This window comes from Patagioenas fasciata, chromosome 4, assembly GCF_037038585.1.
Source record: "Patagioenas fasciata isolate bPatFas1 chromosome 4, bPatFas1.hap1, whole genome shotgun sequence".
Lineage (NCBI taxonomy): Eukaryota > Metazoa > Chordata > Aves > Columbiformes > Columbidae > Patagioenas > Patagioenas fasciata.
Window position 1 is genome coordinate 59,940,820 of NC_092523.1, and position 19,863 is coordinate 59,960,682.

The window sequence follows — 19,863 nt, forward strand, 5'->3', positions numbered from 1 at the left end:
TGCTGGACCGCTCTCCATCATTTTTGCCAAGTCTTGGGAAACGGGAGAGGTGCCCGAGGATTGGAGGAAAGCAAATGTCACTCCAGTCTTCAGAAAGGGCAAGAAGGAGGACCCAGGTAACTATAGACCGATCAGCCTCACCTCTGTCCCTGGGAAAGTAATGGAACAGCTTATGCTTGATGCCATCTCAAGGCATGTCAAGGATAAGAGGGTCATTAGAGGCAGTCAGCATGGCTTTACCAAGGGTAAGTCATGCTTGACCAACCTCATAGCCTTTTATGAGAATGTAACAAGGTGGATGGATGATGGCAGAGCGGTGGATGTGGTCTACCTTGACTTCAGTAAAGCCTTTGACACAGTCTCCCACAGCATCCTCACAGCTGAGTTGAGGAGGTGTGGTCTAGACAATAGAGTAGTGAGGTGGGTTGCAAACTGGCTTAAGGAGAGAAGCCAGAGAGTGGTGGTCAATGGTGCGGAGTCCACTTGGAGGCCAGTATCTAGTGGAGTGCCTCAGGGGTCAGTACTGGGACCAATATTATTCAGTATATTCATTAACAATTTGGACAAGGGAATTGAGTGTACTATCAGCAAGTTTGCTGATGACACCAAGCTGGGAGGAGTGGCTGACACGCCAGAAGGCTGTGCTGCCGTCCAGCAAGACCTGGACAGGCTGGAGAGTTGGGCAGGGAATAACCTGATGAAATTTAACAAGGGAAAGTGTAGAGTCCTGCATCTGGACAGGAACAACCCCAGGTTCCAGTATAAATTGGGGAATGACCTATTAGAGAGCAGTGTAGGGGAAAGGGACCTGGGCGTCCTGGTGGACAGCAGGATGACCATGAGCCAGCACTGTGCCCTTGTGGCCAGGAAGGCCAATGGCATCCTGGGGTGTATTACAAGGGGGTTGGTTAGTAGATCGAGAGAGGTTCTCCTTCCCCTCTCCTCTGCCCTGGTGAGACCCCATCTAGAATATTGTGTCCAGTTGTTGGCCCCTCAGTTCAAGAAGGACAGGGAACTACTGGAGAGAGTCCAGCACAGGGCAACAAAGATGATTAAGGGAGTGGAGCATCTCCCTTATGAGGAAAGGCTGAGGGACCTGGGTCTCTTTAGTTTGGAGAAGAGGAGGCTGAGGAGTGACCTTATTAATGTTTATAAATATATAAAGGGTGAGTGCCACGAGGATGGAGCCAGGCTCTTCTCAGTGGCAAACAATGATAGGACAAGGGGTAATGGGATCAAGCTGGAACACAAGAGGTTCCACTTAAATTTGAGAAAAAATTTTTTCTCAGTGAGGGTGACAGAGCACTGGAACAGGCTGCCCAGGGGGGTTGTGGAGTCTCCTTCCCTGGAGACATTCAAAACCCGCCTGGACATGTTCCTGTGTGACCTCACCTAGGTGTTCCTGCTCCGGCAGAGGGATTGGACTAGATGAGCTTTCGAGGTCCCTTCCAATCCCTAACATTCTGTGATTCTGTGATTCTGTGTGATTCCCTCACAAAAGAGGACAACAGATAGGCAGTAATTGAAAGCGTGAAGATGAGTGCACATTGTCAATTTTCCAGCTGTTGAGAGAGCACTGAAAGTTGATACAGACTAGAGCTTTAGCCATTTTCTAGTGGACTTCTTTACCCATCACCACTCTCTCTGGTCCTGCCACAATTGCTTTAGGTCACTCTGCCAGCAATGAGGGACTCTGAGCAAGAGCCAGTGTGTGTGTGAAGGCCTGAACAGCACAGGAATACACCAAATTCAAGAGCAATTTTTCCTCATTTTTAAAAGCTTTTCTCAGCCTATGCTCTAGCCTTTCACTCTTCCACTGAAAAAGAGTGCTAGGTCGTAAGCAATGGTTTCAGACTGTATCATCAGTCAAATGCAAAATATGTAAAAATAGTAAAATTCATCACTAATTCAGTAAGTAAAATTAATTCCATGTATGCACAAACATAATATTACTAGTTTTTTTAAAATGTGACCTGCATTGTATTTTAAACTACCTTAAAAATTCTTTTGTTCTGGGCATAGTACAGAAGTGTACAACTGTTCAGGGAAGAAAAAGTGCAGACTTGTTGCTCAGCACATGCAACAGTGCCCTTTGATATCTTTTTTTGGACTTTGTAATAATGCTGTGACTACCGCTGTTCACAAATATTTTATTTATAAAAACTGTCCTCCCACAGGGCTGCTGCAGATGATCTGCAAGCTGAAAACTAGCCTGTAAACTCCACTCACTCTCGAAATGGTGCTCCTGTTTTTAAATCTCAGTGCTTGGCTTGAGTCTTCTAGTAAGTGTGCTCCCAATTTCAGTATACAGAGCAAAGGATCTAGCTCTTGGGTAAAGTGTTGAGACAATAATTTACTGTCCAGTCTTTCTATGGCATTGCTGTTATGCTCTGTTGTTGGTAAAAAGGACTGAAAAACAGTCTGAATGCCTTAGCACAGCAGGTAGAATTAGTGTTATTTTTGCAAGTAAAAATAGTTATTCGATATCTTGGAAAGATCAGTGCTCATAAACCATCATTTGTTAGTAGCTTTTGAATGGAAGTCAAGTAGGTGTTAATGCTCAGAAAATGGCAAGTTTAATAGAATGGGTCTTACTGGCCAAACCCCCAAAATTTAAAGAGCATTGAAAACCCTGGCATAGCATTTAGCAGAAGCAAGTTAGGTCTGTTTTCATACAGTGGACAATTGGGAGAGTTCCCATGTCACTTTTTTTTTTATGTTATCCCTTCTCTAATCTCCACGATTAGAAATCATACTTTCCTAATAGTAGCATGATATACCAAAAAAAATACTGTAGTAAGCCAGATCAAAGGTCCATCTAGTCTGGTATCTGTCTAGCAGTGGTTAAGAGATGAGGAAAAATATAAGAATAGGAAATTAGGAAGCAATAGTTTGCTCTGGTACTCCCTCCATGTCTTCAGCAGCCTGCAAGTTAGGGACTTTCTGAAGAAGCTGAATGTAGATCCCACTGTATTAAATGGGCTTTCGTTTTCAGTTGTTGCCCCTCAACTTTTGCTTCATGAGAAATAGTGAGTTATCATTTCCCACTCCTTTGCTTCACAGCGCTCATGAAAATAGGTACATCTCTTTATATCCCACCATGTTTCCTGTCATCTGTCTATGAAGCTGACACTTGCAATCTCGCCGTGCATAAAAGACTGTTTTCACATGTGCATTAATTTGCATTTATCAGCACCGAATTTTATCTGATGCTTTATTGCCCAGTCACAAAATCTTTTTGAAGTTCTTCAAAGTTTTGATTACTCTGTGTAATTTTGTATCAGCAGTAGATTCTGTTACTTGGTTGTTCACTAACATTTTGTGTTCTTTTTTTTTCATGTTGAACTGTACAAATTCTGCCTCAGATCCCTGTTGAATTCACTACTGATCTGTCTTCGTAGTGAAAATCAATCCATCTATTCATACCTTTGTTTCCTGCCTTTAACTATTTTTCAATCCAGAGAAGATATCTGAAGCATTCTGGGAATCTAATCAACCAGGTAATATTCATCCAGACCATCATGCTTTCCTCAAAAGAACAATAATCTCATGAGACCTCTACAAAAGCTATCTTGATTTCTTTTCCTCATTATAGCATTTTAATTCACTTTTCTATCATTATATCCTTTATTAGAGTTGTAGCTAATTTACTCAGTTTGGAAGTCAGTTTTTTACTGTTTTCTCCTCCCATCAAGCATTATTGTTTTTAATTAATGTCTTGTTTGGTGTTTAATATTATTTTGGTATTGAGGCTGGTTTAAGAAATATCCATGCATGTGTCCTTTTTTTAAACCTCTTGAGCAAGTATCACTTTCTTGCCTGATTCATTTCCCAGTTTGTGCTAATCCATTTTGCCTTTCTGCTGTTATCTTTTATGCCTTGGGTTCTCTTTTAACTCTTTAAAAAAAAGAAAAAAAAAAAAGCATGCTTTTTCTCACTGTTTTATTGTAAGAACACAAATAGCAATAGGAAAATAATGCACCCTGTGAAGATGTAGGACCTGAAGTCTGCGCTCTGTTATCTTTGTGTGAGCTATTGTGTTATCTTTGTGTGAGCTGCATAAAATAAAGCAATGGACTGAGTTGTATTTTTATGCTTGTACCCTGAACCTTTCAGCTTTTATATTTTAGAAAATTGTCTCCAGTATGTTGGCATCATGAAAGTCAACTTTAGAGTTCAGTTCAAAAACAGGTAGTCGTCAGCTATTTGTAGGTGCAGTGACGGTGTCAAGTTGATGTTCTTGGGTTGTAACAGCGAGCAGGTTTCTGTGTCGGTGGCAAATGAGCAGGATACAAAGTGACTGCAAAACAGCTACATTCTGTGCTATCCAAGAGAATTTCTGATGGGCATGGCAGACTACAGAGGTCCTGATTCTGCTTTTAATTAAGAGCTATATGATAGAGACACCTGTACCTTCTTTCTTACACATTGAAAAGTCCAGGGGAAGCTTCCACAGTAAGCAGAGGCCGAATAAATAAAGTTACGTGGTAACTTAATTTTTAGTGACTTACTGTTATTTCACTGTATTGTCTTATTCATTAGTTGTTTGAAAAATATTGTTGCATTGTTCATGACCATTTCCGCTCTTTGGTCTTTCATCCTTCTTTTCACATTTTAGCTATCTTAAGCGTTTTCTTCCATCATTTCCCTGTGTTTCTTTGCTCACAGGGACTTCAGTTTTCACTCCTAGTTCTTTGCTCACAGCACTGGTTAAATAATCAGAGATTAAGTTTGGCTTGATAGCAAAATGTCTTTATTTGAATTTAGAGATAACATCAAACTGATAAATCAAATTAAGAGCAGAAGAAGCAGCTTACTCCTCAAGGGACATCTCTTCAAGTTGTCTGCCAGCTTAGGCAAATACCACTGCATTAGTTACTGATTATTCAATGAAGGAAAAAATTGAAGCCTTTTGGGGAAACAAGTGGACGAAATAGTTGAGTGAAGCTATCATAGAGGTCTTTGGGTACTTGAGAGAAAGGGAGAGAGAGAAAGAATTTGGAATGCATAAATGTAGTGAAACAGTACACAGCATCAGGAGTCAAAGAAGGAAAGATCTGTATCTCTTTATATCCTATAAGTGTTCTTCTTGATCACCCAAAAAAGGAGGGGCAGGGTTTGGAAAGAAATTCAAAGTTCAATTCGTGATCCTTTACTCTTTTTCTTTTTTCTTTTTTTTCTTTTTTTTTTTTTAATTTTTTTTTGTTGTTGTTGGGGGGCTGATCTTCTGCTTGTGAAGGAACCCTGAAAGGTTCTAGGCTTGCTAATTTGTTTTGAACATTTCAGAGGACATGGTGTGTGCTCTGTGATACATTGTATGAGCTTTTCAAAGTTATCTTTAAAGCTGGCATATTACATTTTTGCCAAATTACATTTTCTCATAAGTGTATGATATATGGTTGAATTAAGATGTCATTATTTGTTTAAATGTTTGAAAAAATTGAAAGAGCAGAAAATGACGAAAATATCATGTCGTTTCAACAGCTTAGCTTTTCATCTTTTACAGTGTTCTAGGCTTGCTGTTTTTTGTGTTTACTATCTTTACATAGCCACGACCTACATTTAAAAGAACAACACATGAATGAATGTGGGCAAAAATGCTACCTTAAATTGAGATTATATAAACTTTTTGAATTAGGACCTTGTCTGCAGATGTAAGGCCTCTTTGCTTTCAAGTTAGTTAAGTAACATTATAATGCAATATTAAAAAAACAAACAAACAAACAAAATCCAGACAGATATCCTTTTAATCTTGCTCGTGTAAGTCCTGCATACAATGGAATACTTAGTGCATGTTCCAAATCCCAGCATAGTTAGCAGAGTGCATACACGCTTACAAATGAATAAATACCAAGTTAGAAGACTTTTTAAATTAAAGGATAATGTTAACACAAGAAGAGAATTATTTTTTTCTTTTTTCTTTTTTTTTAATGAACTGGATCATTGGTATGTTTAGGTCAGGAATTAAAAGTAGTGAAGTTTTGAAGAAACCCTAAAAATAAAGTGTTGAAGAATTCTGTTAAGGTAGAACTTAATACTTCAATGAACAAGATTATATTATGTGAATGCTACAGCTGGATCATGACCCTAAAAATTCAGAGGATATTGAGTCAAGCTTGTAACCTGAAAAACTGTAAAACTGAGATTCTCATGCACTCTTTGATGCCTGATTCAGTGATTCAGTTTTGGGAGAGCAGCTTAGTGTTCCCTTCGTAGATCACTTGCATTCAAGATAGTTCTTTATGGTCTGTTTTAAGACTATTGAGGATCTAGTCAGTGTGCTTTTCCTTTCTCCCCACCACCATTTTTTTTAATATAACATCGCTAGAAGCAAGGTTCAACTTCAGTCTTAGTATAGTTGGGGAAAGATGGAATACAAATATACTTTTAACATTTTGTATTGCCTTGTTGACTTGAGTGTGAGGTAGAAACCTCAAACTAACACTTTACAGAAAATATCTAGCTGTACAAAAAATGTGTCATTAAAATCACCGTGTTTCACTTACCATTACTGGATGAATTCAGTTCAGATTATTAAAATTACAACTATTTAGCAAAAATCCTCCCAGTAGTTAAAAAAGAGAGTCGCGAAGTTTTATAAACTCAGGATTCAGTCCAGACCTGAAACGCTAATTTGGCAGTGATGTAGCTCACAATAAGATGTTTGTTTACCCTTGCTTTTGGTAAATACATATTTCCTTAGCAAATGTATTATATACTAAAATAATTAATTAGCATTGTCTTAATGAAATCTGTTGTCCATAAACAGATTCAGAACTCTTCAAAAGATATGTCTCATATTTCACAATTCAAGCTTCTCTACTAAAATTACTTTTAAAATGCCAGTAGCTGTAGTCTTTATTTACTTGTAAATCCTCTGTGTGTGTATGTAATTTAACTTCAGAATAAGTTATCATAAAATCCTCTGTTTTGTTACAGCACTACTTAAAAGCTCCCAGGGAACTGAGTTGTAAATATTGCTCTCTGTGGCATGTTTTTCCTATAAAATAGGAAAACTAATTTCGTACTAGCCTTGTCTTTTCATATAATTATTAATTGTGAAGCTTTTTTTTTTCCCATTAGAAACAATAACATGAATGCAAATATATCAAAAACATGTGTATTTGAGAAGCCTATTCTTTTAATATAGGTGGATTTACTTAGCCATCTCTAAACTAACAATGTCCATGAGACCACAGAATTATTCCCCTTTCTGAATTTCACTTAGATGTCTAGAAAAGTTAATAGTAAGAAAGATTGACCAGAATTCAGAAATTATTTGGCTAATATGCAGATTTGTCTCCATGGATGTAGTTGTTCTAGTCTGAATTGGGTAGTGTTATCAATAACATGAATAACACATCAAAATTAGATGTTCATTTGTGCTTGAAATCAAAATCTCTTGGTCCATGCAGGTCACTCTCATGTTGCTGCCATTTGGCACCGTCTAATCTGATCTTTCCCCTTCACGGCTCTACCTGGGTGTTGCAAAGAATTAAACAGCATTAATCCTTGTGGAACTTTCCAACCAAGAGGGTTGGTCCTGGGACTGTGTTATTCGAGAAGTGCGCACTTTTGGGAAAGATTCGAACTGTGTAAAAGTGTCGTTGTTGACTTATTGTTAACTCCATCCATCTCGTTGAGGTGAGACAGCAATTCTTGGTAGTGGCAAATGGTGATGAGTGGTCCAAGGGAACAACTTGTCTGTCTCTTCTGTGTGTTGATAAAAGGAAAACTGGCCTCGGTGCCTCACAAGCCATTTTGGTTCCATGTTTTGACTTAAATTCATACTGTAACCAATCTCTAAGAGGAGCTTCTAATTATAAGTTCCTTGTAGTAAGTCTTTGAATATGGCTTCTTACATCAGCTTAAGAAGAGGTTTTGGAGAGAATAGTACTTGGCTGCAAATGATGTATGCAGGATGGAGACATTCAGAGTCAGTCAAAACCAGAAGAGAATATTCCTTTTTTGAAGAAGTACCATTTATCTCATCTGCACTCAGGAAGGAGTAAAACCACACAGAATACTAGTAATAGTGGTAGAATTAGTGTCCATATGAAAGAGTGCACAAATTGGTATATAGATTTGGATTAGTATTAGAAAAATAATACTTGTGAAAGTTATTTTATTTGCATATTAAACAATCACATTAATGAAGAATACTGTTAAAACAAATGTGTAGTTTAAGTTCTTAACCAGAAGTAGAACACAAAAAAACTTACATTGACTTTGTTTTTCTATTCTTTCAAGTACGCAAATTTGCAGAAACATTCAAAATATTTTATTTAATTACTATTAAAATTGAAGTCAGTGACTAGAAATGGCATCTAGTGAAAATGTGCGTTGCATCTTCCTCTAAAGGAAGAAATATTGGGGCTGATGAAAGCAACCAAAAGAGAATGTGAAACAACAGCCAAGAGCTGGCATTTTAGAAATGTCTGTTCATAGATGTACAAGTTTTATTTCACATTGTCTTCACCCTTCTCAATAAGAATGACTGATAGCTTCACTTTGTGATTTTCCAGCTTTTAAGAGTCTATTTTTATTTATTTTTTATGACCAACCTTACACTTGTTAAATGTAATTTTTGCTTTATGTAACATAAAAAAGAGCACATCTGCAGTATGCTGTCCCATGAATTAACAAGAATGACTGGACATAAGACAAGAAATCCTTTAAAAACATATGTTCACATTAAATATCTGGGCTATCTCAGTAAAGGAGGTCTTATGGGGTCATTTTTGATGCAGTGCAAGTAAGCCATTTCTGTTCTCCTGAAATAGTTTCTTTCAGGTTTATATTGGAGCTTGTATAAAGGCACATTACATAAATAAGGGCTTAGTTTGTACATTGGTCTTTTACATCTTGGATTCTTACTAAATCCTTGTTTTTACCAACTCGATGCTTAAGAGATATTGATTTCTGCTACACGTGTCTATGGTGTTTATTTTGATATGTCTGGGATTAAAAACAAAATTAACACGCATAATCAATTTTCTTGGAATTAAAAAGGGCGCTTTGGTACCTTTGGTTAAATTCTTCTGAAGAAAAAGGAGAGTAAAAGAGATGTGATAATAAAAGGATTGATTTATTCAATCACTGGCTATAAAAACATTAGCCCTGGGAAAGAGCCTTCCTCTAAGAGCTTTAGCCGCCCAGTCTCACTTGTGTGGTACAAAATAATTTACATTTTTAGAGAAATTTCATGTCTTCTGTGAGCTCTAGTGAAACATGAATAAATTGCTTTCTTTTCCTCTTTTTCTGATTTTTATAAAGCTGAATCCATTAGGGGCTGAGTCAAACTGTAATGAAAGGAAGGCAACAACTGAGATGATGGAAACCCTGGATTAGATTTCTTAGTAGTCCAAGCCCAGCTGTCACGGCCTACGTGTCAAGTTAGTGCTCTTTGGGGAGGCCCGACAGTACATGTGAATATTTTTTTTAACTGCTGTGTTACAACAGGTCTCTAAAGCAGCTAGGAATTAAACAGAGAAGCAAAGATTAAGAATTAAATAAAGCCACAGCAAGCAGTTCACCAGAGAGATTTGCAGTCAGGCAAGTAAACCTTTCCAAGACTGTTCACCCGCTGCCGCCTCTCTGCCAGGCTTGCCTGTGAACCCCTGTGCTCCCTTGGTGCTCGCTGAGTTATTTATGTGCTCGCTGAGGATGCGTCTCAAGGATACAGTTGTTCTTGTTACAGAGTGCACTGGCCTGGTGCTGCTCTAGCACAGTCTGTCGAATTCACCACAAACCAACTCAGCTCAGATAAAGCCTCTGCAAAAGGCCGGTGTTTTTATTTTTCATGTTACAAAGATTCTTCTTAGCTGGCTCATAATATAATAGGTACAATCTAAACAGAACACAGGAGAAGCTAAAGTACGGTTTCTGGTTTTATGCCTAATAAATGAATGTGCACACCAGGATCAAACTGGGGCTCTGCTATTGGAAGAAGGGCAACCTTCAAAATTTGTGTCTATGAAATATTACTTCTGCTAGAACAAGGCTTTGAAGACTCTTAAACCTCCAAGCAGGAGTGTATTGTTGTAACCTATGGCAAGAAATTTTGTCTATTATACTTCGTGATGAGGTTGGAACATGATTTGATCAGAACAGACAGATTCCAGCATGGATTTTAAGAGGAAAGCTACGTTTTTTGGTTTGGTTTTTTTTTTAAATCAAGAAGACCTGCTTTCCTGTCAAAGCACCAAACATTCATCTGAGTACAGCCTGGTGTTACACTATCAAATTGCTGTTGCCCGGGTCTTCTACCTAATGTGTGGAATTTATCCAGCTTCCCAAGAGACTCTTTCTTCCTCCCATGAAGAGGATGATGGCAGTCAGAGGGTCCCCAGATCTGTATTAGGTTCAGATAGCTGAAATCATGTTAAGTTCCACATTCACTTTGTGAATTCAGTGAAATTGTGTTATTTTCAAAACAGATTCCCTGAATTGTGAGAACAGTTAAGAAAAAAAAAAAAGGGGGGGGGGAGGAGGAGGAAAGTCTGCCAGAATCCTTCTCAGACTTGTGCCTCAGGGGAAAAATTCTTTCCTTATTTCTCAGCTGGTGACTTCACATGATTTAGCACATCTTAGGAAGGCATTTCAAGCTGGCAGCAGCTGCAACTGAAATGTTGTCTGCCTCCTCTTCCACTGATGCCTTTGTGAGGGACAGGACTGCAAGTCAAATCTTCCCTTAACAGCCTAACCTATGGCAGCAACCCAGAAATAACCCTGTTTCCTTTTCTTCCCTTGCAACGTGGTTGGGGGAAAGGTCCTAAAGAAACTGTCACTGCAGTTGAAGAGTGGAGTGGCAGGGCGGCATCTTCCACTTTATGAAGACATTTGTTTGCCTGGTGGATGTTTCTAAGCTCTGCTTAGAAACAAAGTGATTGGTATGGCATTATTCCAATTGAATTTAAAATTACCAAAATAAAAAGTTTTCTAAAAAGATCTGTTTTAAAGTAGTTTGGTAAAGCTCACGTGACCATGCTCACTTTAGTGAAGTTGCATTCATTGTATCACCTGAGGATTTGGCCTAGACTAGCCAGAGCACTTATTTTTAAATTCTAGCTTCTACTAGCATGTTCTTAAAAATATCTCTAGTTCTATAACTTTCTAAAGTAGCTCACAAATCTTATGCTGACTGCAAATAAAACAGAAAATCCATTTCTATTTTTCAGTGTAATCTTTTTCATGGGAATCTGTTTCTCAACAGAAGTGGATGACTGGCCTGAATGCTGGAGTTTTCTACTTGTCTGTAAAGACAGAAGGAGACAAGTAGTTGCCTTTCAAGTTGTCCTGTGTTGTCTAGAAGAACATGGCCATAAATGCAAAAACTGAGAGGGAGAAACACAACACTGAGTGATGCTCTGACCATCAAAAGTATTGTTCCCAATACCTGGTGAAGAGAAATTGATCTGATTGCACTCTGTTGGTTAAATCAGCAGGGAAAGTTAAGACAAAGAAACTTCTCCAAAGTGTCCATGGGAGAGGTATCTCACAATAGCATTATATCCATGTCATCACATGTGAATGCAAGGACCCCTCATGAACCTGAACTTTAATTTCCAGTAGGTGTTTTTTTTCTTTTTTTTTTTTTTTTTAATAAGAGAGAAGTAGGAGCATTTTGCACCAATCTTTGAGCAGCACTTTAGCTGCTACAGAGAATAGTATTCTCCCTAGAAAATGTCAGTCTCAAGGAAAATGATACTTCCATAAGGGATTCTGTATCTTCTTTTTAAAGAACATAATCTTCCAGATGCTTCCCCTACATCTCCTTAGCTAGAGAGGATGCACTTATGCCTAAGATGCATTAGAAGATGTAAAGCTCAAGTCAGATAAGGAGAAAAAAAAAATCTCCCTTGCATCCTTTTTTTTTTTTTTGTAGCAGATGTATTGCTGAATTTTCTCTGCTTCACTGGCTTCAGCTTCTGTATTCGGAATATACCTTTGGCTAAGCTCTTGGAAGACAGTTTCCCAAGTGAAGAACCTACTTTTTAGAGGCCTCAGATGATAAGCAGTTTGTGAGCCACCAAGCAGAGCAGTCACTGGAGATGCTGAAATAAAGAAGTCTCAACCATGAAGAAGTACTCCTGCGTACATTTATAAAGAGTAGGTAAGCCTTTCGAGGCCAGAAAACCACAGAGCCAAACCAGAACATAAAGAACGAGATCTGCAGAACAAGAAATTCTCAACAAAATTACATAGAGCACTCATGTCTAAATACAGAAATAAAAGCAAAAAGAACTGAAATCAGAGCTTCTAATCAGAGCAGTCCAACACTATATTTGAACCTCAGTATGCTAATGGCATATAATTAAGCAAGAGGACGTGTTTAAGTAATCTGAGCTTTCCAGCTTTCCCTCCCTTTGGGACACCTTTGAGGAACGTAAATTGCAGAGAAAGGGGTACTAAGCACTCTCTGACCGCTAGATCCTTTGAAGGCACATCAAGCTGCATATTCGTAAATAAATATCACATACTACCAGTGATTTTAGTACTGAACTCCTCTGTTCAGTGACATATTTTGCTCAGTGGGTAGAAGGTGGTGGTTACAAAATGCGGTTATGAACTGTCCTGCTCTCCTGTCCTGCAGTTTTTAACGTGGCCTTTATGACAAGTACTTAATAGACTTGATGCAGTATGTCTATACGAGTAAAAAATAAGATATGAGGTTTTATGTGTAGCCAGGCAATAAGGTTGCACTGTAAGTGCATAAAGTAGGTTCTCAAGCAGAGTATTTAAAAGTTTTACAGGACAAGGACTATAGTGATTTGGGGAAGACAGCAAGAATTTTTCAGTGTATCAGTTTGGGCATGAATTGGTCTTAGAATCACCACTATGTTTGAAATCTGTATTTTCACATCTACTGTACTGTAGTTATTTACTGAGCACTTGATATACCTTGCTTTGCTGTACAATGAATGTGGCAATGATGATTCTGCACACAAATTAGGAACAAATATGCTGCTTCTGTTATGATCATTTTATTGTCTAAAACACCAGTCCACTTACTGCTTCTTTGCCCCTTGCAATGATATTTTATTTCATTCATAACTCTAAAAATGCATGTTAAAAACTTAAGATATGCACATTTTTGGAAAAGCCTGTAGGAATATCTTTTAAAATGCTGGCAAATTTCTTTAGGACTGTAAAACACCAGTTCTGTGAGCAAGATAAATGCTTCCTTTCATAAGGATTTTTAAGTAGCATTTGGGCTCGATCTTTAGTGGTGGCTCTCAGCAGAGAGGTAGAAGTGGTGCTTTTATACTGCTTGTATGTTCCCTCCTCACCAACTCCTCGAGGTAGCAGAGGGTGTGTTTGGCTTCTACAAGGAGGGTGAGCAGCCCCTGTTTGCTTAGAACTTTGCTTTCTCAGGAGTTGTCCTGGGCCATGTCCTGTCTTTGGGAGTGAGCAAGCAAATTCCACTTGTGATATTTATTCTGCTGCTAGGCGGGGGTGAAGGAAAAGAAACCATTCTCTGGGCCTTCTCGGAATTCTCCTTTGCACCGTGGAAACCTTCATTACCCAGCTGGGCAGATGCTTAGCTTGCTTTGCTATTCTGGAAAACTTGGCCTTAAACTGAGAAAGTTTCAAGATACTGGATCTGAAACATTGTTTCCTTAATTTCTCCCTAACCTGGACTGGAGTAGAGCCAGAGATGAGATGCTGTGTGGAAACTTTAAAATAATGGTTTGGATTTCATGTAAAATTTTTTGACAGTAAAGGTAAAACTATAAACTAAAAACTGTCTGCCATTTTGTTTAGGTTTCTTCATGTTTGAAGAATTCTTGATGACTGTGTAGAATTTTTGATGTATCTCTAATTTCCAGGTACACAAAATACAGTGCTGTATTTTAGCCTTGAGAAAATCCCATTTTTCTAACTACAATCAACAGTCTGACCTGACAGAACTGTTATTTAAAGTTGATACTCAACAAATGGTTTATGTAAAAGATGGTGCTATACTATATTGTCACAGACTAGCATATAATTTTCACAGTTAACAGAACTGAAAAATGTAAGATTAAGAGAGATTTCCGTTGTTGTACAAAAGTCTGACATGTGCCCAAACTATGTGGGAGAGGAAGATTAACTTGTCTGAGGACTGTTGAATATGAATAAGTAAACAATGGAAGTTATTAGCCAGGGAAAAATTCACATTTCCTTTAGGTTTTCTTATCCAAACCAGAAAAACCTTTCTCTCTCATTACAGTGCCATAGTCTGACTCTTTAAAGGCATATAAAATAAATTCCACTTCTCATTCATAAACTCACCCATCTGCAAAGCCTTTATTCAGAGAAACCTACCTGCTCAACTGCTTGCTCTAGTTCATTAAAGGCTCCCATTTGTACTCATAAAGATTCATTCATTGCCCTGAATTATATATACAGTATACTGAAAAGAGAACCAACTCTCGCTTTTACAATCTAAATTAAACAACTTTGTCTAATAAAAAAAGCACTGTCTCATTTCTAACTAGGCCATACGCCCTAAGGGTCTTGCCTGTGTGCATGCATTTATTTATTTTCGCCAAATTGTCCTACAAAGATCAGAAAGCTTAACTGAGCCGAGCAGACTGAATTGTTTATCTTTTTGGGCTGGCTCAGAAAGACTGAAGCAAGCATGGGCACAATTACAGTGAAAAAAATACCCATAAACTTATTCTCAAATGTAATTGGACAGTCTTCTGTCCTTTTTCTCAGTCCCACGTTCTAACCTCTCTAATCTTGAGAGTTCTCCTTTATATGTGGCGCTTACAAATGTCCATGATTAATAACTGCTGTGATTCATTAGCCTGTGTTGTTGGTATTGTTTCCCCAATGGGAGCATTTGCTATCCAGGGATAGTCCATGATTACTCTGCCTTGTGGAACAGTAAGATGCTTTCAATTTAATGTGCTGTCCATGTTTTAGCATAAAATAATATTAAGGCATCCACATAATGGAACCATCTGAAGATCCATTTTATTAAGCAGTGAAAGAAAATGTGTGTGTTTGTATGTGCAAGGGAAATGTAATCAGCAAATCTTTTTCACCAGAAACACCATTTCAGAAAGCATTTCACATAAAGATGCAGCTATTTTGAGGTACAGTTCTTTGGATTTGAAGTTGAAAAAATACTTTGTAGCCAATATCTTACCTGGTACAATTAACCTAGTCAAATTGTATACAGCCTATTCAAAATAGGAAAAATAGAAAACACAGGTAGGTTAATTGTATTTTTTTTTATTTTGCAGGTATTTATTTTAAATGCAATCTACCTTCAAGTACAAAGCTGTAGTGCTCTGAAAAGATTACTATTTCAAGTTCCTTCGCATACCTTAACAGAGCATGTAACCTTTTTACATTATATGATCAACTTTTTTGACAGTGTAGGGCCAGCACAGCTAATGGAATAATAGCCTGCAGGGTCCAGCTAAATGATATACGAATATAATCAACCTTTGTGATGACTATTCAAAAGTAATCCCTTTAGCTTTCAACTGCAACATATATTTCAACCAGGCAAAGCCATATGAAGAAAATCTCGCCAGACTCTGCTGATACAATATGGCCTTCATATCCCCACCGTGTGTTTGCTGCTCACAGTGAGTTTTAAATTTAAGGTAATGGCTACTGTATATTCATGTGAGCATAGAACAATACCTTTGATTTGTTGGAGAAACGTTACATTAGCTACCAAGGGCCCTATTCAGTAAACTTTGACACAACCCTTATATATGGTTTACTGCTTATTCTAAATGGAATATGCCTGATAAAAATGCTTTGCATGCCCAAATTGTACAAATTCATTAATCTCTATGTTCATAAAACCTCCAAGTACAACTGCATCCATTCCAAGTGAACCTAGTCAGGATACATAGCTAAACATGTTGGCCCAATCTGCTTTTTAAAAAGTATTGCATCGATTTTCATTTTTCACAACAGCAAAAAATTAGGAAGATCTACAAGTGTGGGACGTGCATGGTGTTGGCAGTCACATTATTTGCTGGTGGATTTGCTTTTTTGCTACTCCACTATGTCATTCTACAGATTATATAACTGAAAACAGCTGCATGACCTTTAAAAATGCAAGTAATTTTTAAATTACAATAATGGGTTATATCTCATCAGCTGTGTTATGCCAACGTGATAACCTAGCACACGCTGCCAAACCGTGAGGAGGATATAAAGAATATGGTGAGATAGTCTTGCCTTTTCTCTCTCCCTTTTGTGACAAAAATACAGTTTTGGCTAATAGTGAGTCTGAATATGTGGAATTAATTGTATTAAAGGAAAATAGATGTCGCTATATTGCTGTATGTTACTATTTTTGCATGTACAATAGAGTAAGAGTTCACTCACATTAACAGCAGTTGCAAATGTGGGTTTATTTGCAAATATGTACCTAGATACATCTGAAAACATAATAGCACTGTTGCTGTCTTTTGTTTGAGGTGTTGTATTGCTGGATTTTGTGCCACTTAAGCAATTTAGCTGTAGTGGAAATGAAGGAGAGCATATGGACTTTTCTCCTGTTTGTTCACCATGTCACTTCTTGAGCCCGCAGAAATTAGGGCGACCTCAGCATCCTGCAGCAGGGAGTTCCACGGATGAGTTGACAATGCACAAAAAATCTCTTCCTTTGTCTCCAAGCCCACCACCTGTGACTTTGAGTATATCCTACCTCATTCTTTTATTGGAAGAGGCAGTGAAAAATGGTTTCTGAGTCACTTTCTGCATACTACTCTCATTTTTCCTTTTCTTGTCCTCTCCTCAAATTATTGTCTTCTTTGTTTTCAAAGCAGTTTCAGCTCCCCCAAACAACAGTCTTCTTATGATTCTTTATCTGTTCATGGAGCTCTTCAGTGCAGATTTTGTTTAATAAATTCAAACAGCCTCTGAACAATGCAAAACTTGGATTTGAATGCTTTCCCATCGCATGGGCATGCGAGCTCAGGAACATGGGTGTTGCCTCGTTTGTTTTCTTTATAATCTTTTGAGCAAGTAGTGCCTAAAATTCCTGTCCTCTCTGGAGTTAGTGGTCATTTTAGCTTCAGTCTTTGTAGGTGAGGCTTTCATTATTTTATATGCCTTTTCACTAATTGTACTGTGTAAAGGACTAGCAGCTCTGTTTAGCTTTCTCCCAGGAGCAGGATGAAATAATGAAATTTTTAGAAGTGTAACTATCTACACAGACACATGTAAACAGCAAGAACGGAGATGCCAATTCTAGCTACACTGAAAATTTGACTAGGCAACTTCAATTATATTTTATCAACAGCAGTGATAATATGTCAGGAACATCTTATTATGATTAATTACATTTACATACTATTAGTACACATTAATGTTTATTTCTGCATTTTACACAACATACTAAGATAGAAGGAGAATGCTTGATGATGTGATCTGTGGTGGTATATATGTATTGTCATTATGAATATGAGATGCTTTTATTGTTCCCATATAGCACTGGACAAACAAATGCCAGGAAAACATTTATGGCTCAGTGATCCATCAGTTATCTTTGATATGCTTCGTATTTCCTGGGAGGGTAGAACCGTTAATCAGACAACAATAGCTCAATGTCCAAGTGTGAAGGCAAAAGGCCAAAAGGTGCATGAGAAAAGCAATTTATGCTATAATTCCCCATCTGCCATGCGCACATCTCCACTGTTTTTTGCATGTGTCAGTGTATGTAAGATACACTGCTGTCAGAGACACACTTTAATGTGTTGTTTACTCACAAATACATATGTTATTCTACATACCTGGTCACATTTTGGGCTTGAGTCACTCACCACTTTTTCAACAATGAGCTTCCACTGGAAAAAGCAATAATTCTGCACTGATGTGAAGCTGGGGTGGGGTGGGGTGTGTAGTTCAGACTCCCTGTTAGTACATCTGCACTGTGTGAGGCTCTTGGCTGCTTCACTGTGTTTGTGTTCTTAAGCCAAACTGAGAAGTTATAGACTTTGCAGCCATGAGCAGAGCCCCTTGTGGTCAATTAGGTTTTATTAGATTGTTTTTAGACATGGTCTGCCAGTAAAGGAATTTCCATCGATGTACTTTAGTCCTGGTTTCAGAAAATGTTACCTGGCATAACTGCATTGTTAAATACAGAGTTAACTGCTAATGTACATGTTGGCCTCATACAAAATGAGACTTCATCTGATAACTTCTGCTATTTCTTAGATATTCTTCATAGGTCTACTTATCCTATTCTTACTTGCATACAACTATAGATGAAGTCCTAGTTAGCAATTATACTTAATAAAAGCCTATGATATGACGAAACAAATTTTATCTTGAGTGGTCCAGTAGTTCACGTCTGTGTCAGACATTGCACCAGCAGTGACACTGCTTTGAACATTATTTTTCATCTCCGCCAGAACTGGATCCATGTATTTATTTTAGACATAAATTAAATCCATATGCCATGTAAGAGCCATTGGTATTGCCGTGATTGAAAGACAGAGCTCAGTTTGAAACATCACAGTGCAAAGGGGTAGTGACAAATTGAGGACGATCCAGCCAAGGTTTATGCAGACGTCAGAAAACATGAGTGCCTTTCAGATACTAAAGAGGCTGTGTTTGCTTAGCCAAGAAAGAGAAGATTAGGGGAAGGAAAAGAGTCTCTCAAGCTGTAAAGAGTTATTATAAAAGAGGATGGTGTTCTTTTCCTCTTCATGTCTTATCAAAGGTAGAACGATAAAAAAAACCCACAGCTTGATTATCAACAAATATTTATCATAAGTATTACGGTAAAAACTGAGCTATATGGAACAGATAAACTAGGGATGTGGTGAAATGGCCTTCATCAGAAGCCTTTGAGAATAGATTTGACAAATAGATGTCAAGGATGGACTAGATATATGTGCACTTTCTTCATTTGAGGAGGCAAACCAGATCAGTAGTTCCCAAAATAGGAAGCAATCCCCCAGGGATGTTGTAACTAGGCGGAGAGTCACTGGGAACAGAGCGGAAAGTGCAGCTCCGAGGTGGGAGTTTGCGTGGAAATGGAGCAAGGAAGAAACAAGGCTGAGCATCACCCATCACAGGAGCAAAGTGCACGTGTGGCTGCCAAAAGCTCTGCAGTTAAGCCATTGCCTCCCAGCCACCTGTTCTTTTGGTCACGTCCCATTAGGAGAACCTCACTGAGGGATGGCAGTTTTACTTATCCAACCTCTTCACCCTGCTTGTGTTTTCTGCGCTGCTCACTCCTTCCCCGGGATGGTCTCCTTACCACCTGCTATCTTTCAGTGCTGTCTTTGCCATCATCTTCTCCCAAATACATCTTCCTTGTTGGGTCCGCAGCTGGTCCCACCTGGACCTATCCTCCAAAACCAGCCTGTTTGAGAACTGCCACACAGGGGTGCAAGAAACAAGAATAGAAATCCCTGTGAGTTCTCTATTTCTGTATCTTACGTGGCTTATCTCTGTGTTGTCTTAGAGTTCCTTCTCTTGACAATTTTTACTGTAGTACATGTTTTTCAAATAAAACAACTAGGTTTTTTTACTGTTAATAAGAATGTTGTAAACCTAAAGCACTAACACTTTTTTTGTTCTTTTTTTTTTTTTTTTAATAACAGAACTTGATAAAGAAACAAGTGCTTCAAAACCCCTGTGATCTTCTTCCAAAGACACCAGTTCTAGATCCTTTCTGGTACAGTATTTGCTCTTAATCCATAGACTATATACCAGTATGCGGATTTTTGCAAAATGTCGTTGGTATCAAGATTTAACTTGATTATGACAGGCAATTGTGCATTATCTCTGTTTTACTTTGTCCAAATGAAAATATTTTTCCTGTTCATAAATGAACAAAATTACACTTCCTTCAGATTTTTAACTTGTTTTCCCAGCTTTAGAATTTAA

General features: G+C 38.1%; 1 protein-coding gene across 9 annotated transcripts in view; it reads left to right on the top strand.

Annotated features, from left to right (window-relative positions):
- Nucleotides 1–19,863, top strand: part of TTC29 (tetratricopeptide repeat domain 29) — a 343,118-nt gene that overhangs the window by 314,586 nt on the left and 8,669 nt on the right. For all 9 annotated transcript variants that reach the window (XM_071808005.1, XM_071808004.1, XM_071808007.1 and 6 more), the window contains one exon: nucleotides 19,578–19,651. In XM_071808005.1, coding sequence (XP_071664106.1) covers nucleotides 19,578–19,615 — 38 coding nt within the window. In that variant the 3' untranslated portion in view covers nucleotides 19,616–19,651. The remainder of the gene's footprint in view (nucleotides 1–19,577; nucleotides 19,652–19,863) is intronic.